This window comes from Episyrphus balteatus, chromosome 2 (assembly GCF_945859705.1).
Source record: "Episyrphus balteatus chromosome 2, idEpiBalt1.1, whole genome shotgun sequence".
Lineage (NCBI taxonomy): Eukaryota > Metazoa > Arthropoda > Insecta > Diptera > Syrphidae > Episyrphus > Episyrphus balteatus.
In genome coordinates, this window is record NC_079135.1 from 118810687 (window position 1) to 118821290 (window position 10604).

Consider the following 10604-nt stretch of genomic DNA (forward strand, 5'->3'; position numbering starts at 1 on the left):
GTTGGGCGCGCGTCGAACCATTTAGTTAGTTAAAAGACGAAATTAGATGCATACTTAAAAATATTATTTTTCGTATCTTCTCCTGCCTTACTGCAAAATTGCCTTTTAGAACCAACTCTTCTAGATTCATGCTTACAGATTATACATTTTAAATCGTCGCGATTTTGAGATTCGTTAACATTTTGCTGCTCAGGAATGTTGTTTTCGGAGGCTGCTTCAGTAATCTGTGGTCAAAATAATAACATAAGCAATTATTAAATTGATCAAAAGATCGTCCGATCCTACTTCCGATACTTCTAATGTCTCATTGAACTAATGTAAGTATATAGTGTGTTGTGAATGTTACCTGCAAAACTGTTTTTTTTTTGTTAAGTACAATTAGTTAATCTAAGATAAAACTATGTCTTTCAACTTTTATATGTATCTTGTATAGCTCAGTGTACAGCTTATATTATTATTATTAGTGTATTTATGTCATTTTAAAAAAGAACTGATTTTTATAACGAAATCATAAACTAACCTCAACAGAGCTTTCTGTTTCCATAGATTTTGGAATATCTTCTACGATTTCCGGTTCATTAACAACTAACATTTTTGAATGTGAAGAATCAGGAACACACTGTAATTTATAATGTAAAATATCAAAGTTATAGAAACGCGTATTAGAAACACCTTAAAAACTCACTTGTGTTTCAACTAAAATAACGGAGTCTACTGTGACATCTGGCATTGGAGATGTTAAGTTATTTAAACTAACACATGTACTCTTAAATGATAGAAGATATCATAATAAAGAGAGGTACGTGTTTAGAAACTTTACAGATACTAACCTCAACTGTACCGTACCTCAATTGATGCAATTTACGGGCCGCAATCACATTTAAACACTTTTTGAAAGACTTATCATTGAAACGGCAAAGATTGTTTACCCACATATTTCTTTTTTTTTTTTGAATCATCATCCCCGTCTTCTTGTCTCTCCTTTCGGAACGAAGAGGCTGGTTGATTGCAAATAAAACACCTCATATTAAAAATAAGCTCGTACTTTATTTATCTTTATATATATTGAATTGTCCACATGAATAAAACACGACTTAATACAATCAATAGCTATTTTTTAATAATTGTTTTTATTTTCACACAAAGCAATTTATCTGCATTTAAATAAATTGCTTTGATCTAGAAATTCATATCCCTACAAAGTGAAATATGAACAAGTTGTTTTTTTAAGTTTTTCTAGTTGCAGCAGAGTGATTTGGCTTGACCAAACCGCCAAGTTTTGGCTTGGAAGACCTCTGAATCACGAAAGAGGGCATCCTTATCTTTCGTTTGGTACCAATTTCGTCTTTTAACTACCTCGATGGTCCGACGCGCGCCCAACCGCGACAAGATAGAAAAAAAAAAAGAAAAAGAAATGTTGCAACCTTATAATCGCCCGTATGACCAAACTGCCAAGTTTTGGCTTGGAAGACCTCTGAATCACGAAAGAGGGCATCCTTATCTTTCTTTTGGCACCAATTTCGTCTTTTAACTAACTCAATGGTTCGACGCGCACCCAACCGCGTCATAATAGAAAAAAAACAAAAAGAAAAATGTTGCAACCTTATAATTGCAAGTGTGACCAAACTGCCAAGTTTTGGCTTGGAAGACCTCTGAATCACGAAAGAGGACGTTCTTATCTTTCGTTTGGCACCAATTTCGTCTTTTAACTAACTAAATGGTTCGACGCGCGCCCAACCGCGTCAACATAGAAAAAAAGAGAAAAAAAAAAATGTTGCAACCTTATAATTGCAAGTATGACCAAACTGCCAAGTTTTGGCTTGGAAGACCTCTGAGTTAGAAAAGAGGACATTCTTACCTTTCGTTTGGTACCAATTTCGTCTTTTAACTATCTCGATGGTTCGACGCGTGCACAAAAGGGCAACACAAAAAAAGAAAGAAAATCGAGTATACCTTAATATAGACTGCGTGGCCAAACTACCAATTTTTGGTTTGGCAGACCTCTGAATTATATCAGAAGAAGCTCCATCCTTTCGTTTTTTACCAATTTCATCCCTTAGCTCGACAAGTCCAGGGTCCACAGTCGGTCAACACAGAAAAAAAAATCAAATCAGGTTAGTAGTATCGGGTCTTAAAATGGTCTAAGTGACCAAATTTCCAAGCTTTGACTTGGAAGACCTCTGAAATATAAAAGTAGACATTCTAACCTTCGATTTGGCATCTTTTTTTAACTTAAGTTCGATAACTATAAAAATGCAGAGCATACTTTTTGATTAATTGCTTAGAAATATAGGTATTTTTTGACATTCTAATGGTCTATTTTTAGAAATTTTTAATCTATTCCTAATTTTTTTTATGGATTTAGTAAATTCATGTTGTTATCTTTGATTTGGTAACAAAACAATTTCTTAAATCACCGGTCTACATACCAAAAAACAAGACTTTAACAAAAAACTCATTTTCATCGTTTCCAACCTTAAAGCTGTTCGCGTGAAAAAACTGCCAAGATTTGGCCAGGAAGACCTCTGAATTATTAAAGAAGACATTGCTACCTTTCATTTGACACCAATTTCATCTTTTAGCTCGATGAGTTAGGAGGGCCCTAAAAATCGACCACTTTGATGCGCCCTACCGCCACTCCTGCCAGGTTACCGAAAGGAAGACCTGTGGTTTTTTGAAACACTAATTGAGTCTAAGACCACCATGGCAATTTTTTTCTTTAGCTCGATGAGTTGAAGGGTGCCTAAAAAATGCACCCGATTTCACCCTGCTACGCCAATCCTGCCAGGATGCAGACGGGAAGACCTCTGGTTTTCGAAGTTACTCAGAGTCATCTTTTACTACAAAAGTGAATTTTTCTTTAGCTCGATGAGTTGAGCGTTTCTGCAGTCGCCGCCCGCTCTACTAGCTTTGGTGTCTACTTGCTGCTCAGTTAAAATAAAATGTGTTCGGATCAACAAAGTGCAAAGAAAATGATTTTTAAACGTATAGCTATACATAATATGGGTAAATCTATTAAAGCGGTTACAGCCAAATTAAAGCATTGCTGAAAAGATAAATAAATGATGTGCATTTAGAAGTAGTATAAGGTTGTATTTAGAAAATTTTTGAATTGCCTTTCAAATTTGAAAATGAAGGTATCAGGGTCATTTCCTAGAGGGGAAATTTAAATTTTTTTTAAGGATAAAAATAAACTAAATGGTACTTATGATATAAATGAAAAAAATGATTTAAATGAAAAAAAGTTTTCTTTTTTCTCAAAATCGGCTCCAACGTACTACATCCCATGTTACTAACATCACCATTAGGCACATTTTGTGAAAGTTGTTAATTAATGACATTTTCGTCTGGTTTTTATGCTTCAACAATGCATATGTAAATAACAGCTGTAAAATTATTAAAAAAAAAACCATTAAATAAAAACTTTGAAGAATGATGGATTTTAAAAAGAATTACCAATTAAAACAATACCAAATAGAGCTGTAGCAAATCGTATGTATTCGTTACTAACATGCGGGTATTTGCTTCAGTAACGAGTAACGAAACGTTACTTTCTAAACAGTATCGTTACTCGTATGTTCGTTACTGGGTACTGAAGTAACGAAACATACGATTAACGACCCCATTCCAATTTCAATACTAAATCATCCGATATAATATGAGATACGAAACGAAGTGATACATTCAATTTGTCTCATTTAGCATCTCGTATCAATATCGTTACCGTAGTCGGAATGCTAACTCCAGATTATTACTTACTTTTGTCTCGATAAAAACAGTAGTGCTAAAGTATCGTTGTGTTATCGATAATAATTTATACAGAAATATCAAAATAGACGTTTTAGTATTTTCTCTATGTGGCCGAAATATACCCATGCCGCAACCAATGCGTGTTTATGACCTTTTTGCTAATGGTCTTGAAATGTAGCTTAAGAATGTACAAAAGTTGTTTGGTTTTTCAAAAAATTTGTTTATTTTCGTTGCAAAATTTTCAACACAAAAAAAAAGCAGAGAAATCGAGGTTTGAAAATCACTGTCAATAGAAAAAAAAATATGAAAAATTGTTCGACATGGTTGTATTGAAGTGTTGATATCCCGAGATCTGCGATATGTACTTTTGAAATAAAGGTCTCTAAAGAATTGTGATAAGATTACTGAACGAATATAAAAAAAAAATTACCAAATTTTTGTCGAAAGATTAGGAAAAAAATAAAAAAAAAGTTTACTTTTGGTTACAAAAAATCGAAAAATAAGTATACCTAGCTACCTTTAAATTCTTATAACATGAGAACTCCGCAACAAAACTAAGAATAGGTAATGTTGCACTAAAAATTAAATAAAATTTTCTTGAAACCTTATTTCAATATGCGAAGCGAATTGATAATTTTTTAAAAATTTGCATTTTGAAAATTTGTACAGCAAAAAATTATATTTAAAAAGCTGCCTATACAATTTTCAAAAAAATATCCTTTCAATACATACACAAAGTCTATTTGAAGGTTTTAACCATTTTAAAAGATGTGATCGTTTCGTTATATATAAAATAAATCTAAATACCTATGTATTGTTTTAACATTTCTTTTAAAATCATAGATAAATTGAATTAAAATTGTACATTTTCTTTTATATATATAACAAAAAGAAAAAAATTGGAAATAGAAATAGTCATCCGATTTGAATTTCGAAACAGTATTTCCTTGTGATGATAGGATAGCCTGAATATCCACATTCTTACATTGGCTACTATCAGGTAATGCTCAGTGTCAATGTTTGCTCCTTGCAATATTCGGACATCGACAATACTGGAGGAATTTGTATCTTCGATTGTAACATATAAATCAAACAATCAATGTCTAGTTAATCAAGTATTATATAGTATTTGTAGGTATTACTAACAGGCATTTTTTTTTTTAAATCACAAAATGCTATTAAATTTTAAACTTTCTATTACAAAACCAAAAAAGGACATTATGTGTATCTATGTTCATTTATTCCTTAATAACTTCCAAATTACTCATACTAATTTGACAAACGAGGTATTGTTGGAAACGCCTTGCTTGTCCTCTGGTTATGTGACTTCACATTTAATTAAGTATGTAGGCGTCTCGGGGCAAAAGACATGAATTATTATTATAATATTTTTTTTTAGTGAACAGTCGTGGCTTTGGAATCACGAATTGCTCCAAAAAGTATGCAACAAAGAAAATATTAAAATATTAAATATTAATTTGAGCATGATTTAATTTTTAAAATTTGTCTGTAAGCATTAAAAAAATCAAACACTGCCAACTGAATTACTCGCCCTTTTACAGGAATCTTCTTAGCCCATAAGACTATTTAAAATTTCAAATATTTATTTCATAAAAATATTAGTTACAAATTTTATTTTTTTTTTTTTTTATTTTACTCTTTATTTATTCTTTATTGAATAAACCAACATAATAAAAAGCTACATCTTTAGCCATTTAGCAGTAATTAAGTTGACCTTCTGTTATATTTTTACTTGTGCAGTAAGAATCAGCTACTTGTTGGAATTCTAAAAATTAAAAAAAAAATTAAATAATATAGGTAGATAAGCAAAAATGAAAAATGCAACTTACTTGTTCCATAAAAACTGTTATATTTTGTAATATCAGATCCACATCTGAATCCAATGCATTGTGGTGGTTGCAAGCTTGTATCTACGGCACATACAGTTTTATTTGTTGATGGACAGTAAGTATTGTCGTAAGGATTAGGATTTGGATAAGGATTAGGATTAGGGTTAGGATTAGCGGTATAACAACGTGTCTTTTGATATACTTGTGTATAAGTGCAAGACATCATATTTACAGGTCGAACATCTAAATGAAATTAATCAATAAATTAGTTAAGTTTTGATCAAAGATGATGAAGAAGAAAAACAAAACTTACATGTTCTGTAAATGTTGTTATAATAATCGAGGTCTTCTTGGCACGCGAATTTAATGCAATCACCCTGTATTTCACCACACACTTGAGATGAGTATGCTTGGCAAGTAGGACGATTGCCTGTATTAGGACTTGGCTTATAGCCTGTATTAGAGCCTGGCTTATAGCCTGTATTATAGCCTGGCTTATAGCCTGTATTATAGCCTGTATTATATCCCTCCTTATTGTATATACCAATTACTATAGGATAAGTTCCAAAACCTTGTACCATAATAATGGAGAAAGCTGCAGCTGCAGAAATAATTTAAATTTTAGTTTGTTGTGAATTAAAAAATAAAATTAATATAACAAAAAAAAAAAAAATTCTTACCAATAGCAACGATGAAAAAAGCAGTAAAGGATTTCATTTTGAAATTTGATGACTTTGAATTACTCCAAATGACAAACGCAAGCTACTCGTTGCAATACTCTGACTTTTTCATTTCAGACCACTGAGTATTTATACCCTTAAAGCTCATCTGGAATTGTTTAAATTAGAATAAAATAATAAAACAAAAAAATAATTTATGATGCATTTGGGTAATTTTTCGTTATCTAACATGTGTATCTTCTTGTGTTTGCTTACCAAGCTTGTGCAAAATTGTTTGTTAATTTGCTTAAACACTCAATAAGATTGTCGCCTTAGAAAGAAAATTTTAGATGAATATGGTTCAAGAATCCGTTTTTTGTTAGACAAACACATCTCGATAGCAACATATTTTGTTTCTTTTTTTGTTGGTAGAAATGTACCTATATGATTTATTATTAAATTTTTTATTTATTCACAAATTTTTGAATGCAATATTTGAAAATAATTAAAAACCAATAAAACTGCATTTAAAATTGTGTGATAGGTGAAAGCAAAAACTACGAAAACAGCTAATAATTTCAAAAACCGAAATAAAATATAAAAAAAATTTTTAACGGTAAATTTTGAATGTGATCTTTTAAAGTAACTGTTTTCCAACCAGAATTATCAAACATTAAAAAAAAAATATGATTTAACTCGAGAGAAAAAAAATTTTATGTTTGAGTTAAAAATTTCCCATACAAATTTGTATGGGGAAAGTATGACCCTAGAGGCACGGGTTAATGACCTCCAAAAAATTTTTTTTTGCTAAATTCCCCTTAATTAGCCCCTAAGCTTTCGATCTAGGGGGTGTCACCCCCGAAAACATCACTTTGGGAAATAACGGACACCCTAATGTACAGTTATGTGTGATATACCAAAAAAAAGGTAACATCATCAGGATGCTCAATAAAGTTAAATCAAATTTGTATTTGCCTTAGATCAAAAGATAGAACCGGTTGAATAATAAAACTTTATTTTACTGTTATCTCAAAATTGTGACTACAAAATTGAATGAAATTTTGCACATATATATTCCAGTCTATTATCTATCTACAATATAAATTTCATTTATTTATCTGTTGAAGAGAAAAAGAGAAAAATAAAAAATGGTTAAAAAAAAGGTCAACAAACTTGGTACAAAAAAACTTGTTTTTCCCCGTTATTCGGGGTATGCGCACAGTCATAGAATACATGATCTATAAGCTAAAAAAATAAAAACTCACCCAAAAATACTGCAAATTAAGTAGGTGTTTTTCAAAAATTCATATTTCGAAACGCAGATATTAAAAAAAAAATCCGTATCAGACCCAATTTTTTTTATTATCTTTCGAATGACGTTTTTCAAATTATCAAAAAAAATTTACCTACTTATAATCACTACTTTGTCAAAGGTCTACCTCATGTTTTAGTTTTAGAAAACCATTAATAGCTTGGTTTTGAAATTTTTTAGAATTTGTTCAATATCATTGTCAGTCTTGCAATAAATTTATCTATTGATTAAAACAAATTAAACTCTTTACATTTTCGCGTTTAGAAAATAGCCAATTTTTCGAAATTTTGTTTTACCTATATTTACCCTATAAAAAGATGGAATTTTTTAAAATCCTTCAAGTTTATTTAACTTTAGGTTATTATCTTTCAAATAAGCTATAGAAGATTTTTGTATCTCTAATAGTTAATTTTTAATTTTTAATTGAAATTTCTGCCGCACTGCGAAAGTGCAAGAGTGGAACGGGAGAAAATGGCGTCACTTTGTTGTGGTGGCTGCCATGGTTCATCGATTTATAAGACGTTATCACGTCAAAATAATTATGTTTTTACTGAACAATATTAGGTTAAATTTAAAAATTGATTTTTAAGAATTTTCACAACTAATGTAAAAATGAATAAAATCTGTATTTATAATTGATTAAGCATTTTTTTATGTGATGTTTTATACAAAACAAAGTATACAATTTGATTTTCTGTATAAAAAGGAATTAAAAAAAAAGATTCGAAAAGCTTTAGAGCCGTTTAAAAAAAAAAATAATTTATTATACATACAAATTTTCTAACATTAAAAAAAAAATATAATGAAAGAAAATTTCGATCAAATTCGTTTTCAAAAAATTAATTAAAAAAAAAAAAAAAAATTGATATATTTTTTAAAATTCAAAAATATGTTTTTTAATAATTTTGTAAAATTTTTATATAACGTTTACTTTAACTTTTCTGTATAAAAAGTTTGGTTGAAATCGGTCATGTTTTGTTTATAAGAAATTCATAAATCAAAAAATTGTTCCATGGCAGGTACCGTTAATAACGGTACAACAAATGTTTTATTTATTTCAAAAGTTGACTCTTATGTGTAATATAATACTACACAAAAAAATAGTACCTATATCGCAGGTAAAAATTACATTGTTAAACAATAGATAGTGAATAACTACAAAATTTTTGAATGGTTTTGTAATATATAAACTTAAAAATGCTTGTTCATCTAAAAATAAAATCCAAGCAATATCAAATAATAAACATATTTGCCAAATTTTTAACCAGATTGAACCAAGTTATCACATTTTTTAAATTATTTTTTTTTTTTGTGAGTCGCATCAGAATCAAAATAGGTACCATAAAAACTAGTGATGGGAACTATTGAATAAAAACTATCAAACTATCGATAGTTGTAAAATATTCATTCATTCGATAGTTTAAAATCATTCATTCATTTAGTTACTATTTTCATTCGAATAGTTTTTTTTATACGATAGTTTTTTTCATTTGAATAGTTCTTTTATTCGATAGTTTATTCGATAGTTTTTATTTGAATGAATAAATGAACTATTCGATAGTTCAAATCATTCAGTTACTAACTATCAATAGTTCAAATCATTTGATAGTTCCCATCACTAATAAAAGCCTTTTTGATATCAACTGAGCTCTTTCTGAAAAACTTCTTATAGTAGAGTAACTAAAGCAAATTATTAGGGAACCCGGCCGAACAGCTCTGATTTTGACGATTTTTTTTTAAAACGTAGGTAATTAAAAATACTTTAAAGTCTATAGATTAAAAATTGCCGGTGTTGCCGTATTGTTTTTTTAAATTAAAATTATTTTTTTTTTAACAAAACCATTTTTTTTGCTTAAATTTCATAAAACAAATGATAGCAAAAGATTCTCTAGGTAATTTAAGGAAAATATATAAAAGGCAGTAAGGGACAGTCTTCCATCGTTTAAGCGATAAATGCAATTTTCTAACATTCTGACCTCAAACACAAAAAAAAATATTTTGAAAACAACGGCAACACCTACAATATTTTAAAATACATTTTTAAAAAGCCAGAAGCTCATTCTTATCTCTTAAATTTAAATCCACTAAATTTAATCAAGGCTTATTGAAAAAATGGTCCTCAAACTCAGAATTTAAAAATAAAATGTTATTAGAAAAATTTAAAATGACTTTTTTCCAAACTTTTTCTAATAAAATATGAATTTATTTAAAAAAAATTTTTGGCCATAAATATAATCAGTAGAATTTCGAAGCAAAATGGTAAAATATATCACACTTTTGAAAAAAAAAATGAAAAATTACTTCAATTTCAATGGTTTTTTTTTTATTAAAACTAAATTTTTGCATTGAAATAATTAATTTTCTCAAAGACTGTGGTAAATAGGAACTTTAAATTTTTGCTATTTAACTTTCAACAGTAAGGGTTATTAAATGAATAAAAAATAATTTTATGTTTAGATGTTGAACTTTAAAAAAAAAATAAGTTACATTTTATTTCAAAACTTTTATTGAAAAAAGTTCTTCGAAAATGAAATACTTTTTAATTTTTTTCATAAACCGTAATACATATTGACATTTCCTTTTATAAACTGAAATCATAATAAATGCGGCCAAACAAATTTGAAAATAAATGCATTTTATATTACGACCAAGTTTAAAAAACGGCATGTTAAAATTTTTTCAATAATTTTTTTTTTCAAAAATCTGAGTTCAATTACCATTCTTTCAAAAGCCGTTCATTCAATTAACTTAATTTTAATTTTACATATATGACTAAGCTTCTAGCTTTTAAAAAATGTATATTTGAATATTGTAGGTGTTGCCGTTGTGTTCAAATATTTTTTTTTGTGTTTGAAATCAATTAATAAGAAAATTGAATCTATCGCTTGAACTATGGAAGATTGTCCCTCACTCCCATATATTTTTTTTTCCTTGAATTTCCTAGACAATCTTTTGGCATCAATTAATTTATGAAATTTAAGAAAAATTTTTGGAAAAAATTTGTTTTTGTTCACAAAAATCTTCAATTAAATT

At 28.8% G+C, this 10604-nt stretch overlaps 1 protein-coding gene across 1 annotated transcript; it reads right to left on the reverse strand.

The window, feature by feature from the left end:
• Positions 1-5414: 5414 nt before the first annotated feature.
• Positions 5415-6388, reverse strand: LOC129912621 (uncharacterized). The gene is made up of 4 exons (XM_055990929.1): positions 6281-6388; positions 5914-6201; positions 5601-5843; positions 5415-5536 (listed from the first exon to the last, which is right to left on the reverse strand). The coding sequence occupies exons 1-4, from the start codon at positions 6315-6317 to the stop codon at positions 5466-5468; spliced, it is 639 nt and encodes a 212-aa protein (XP_055846904.1). The 5' UTR covers positions 6318-6388; the 3' UTR covers positions 5415-5465.
• Positions 6389-10604: the final 4216 nt, after the last annotated feature.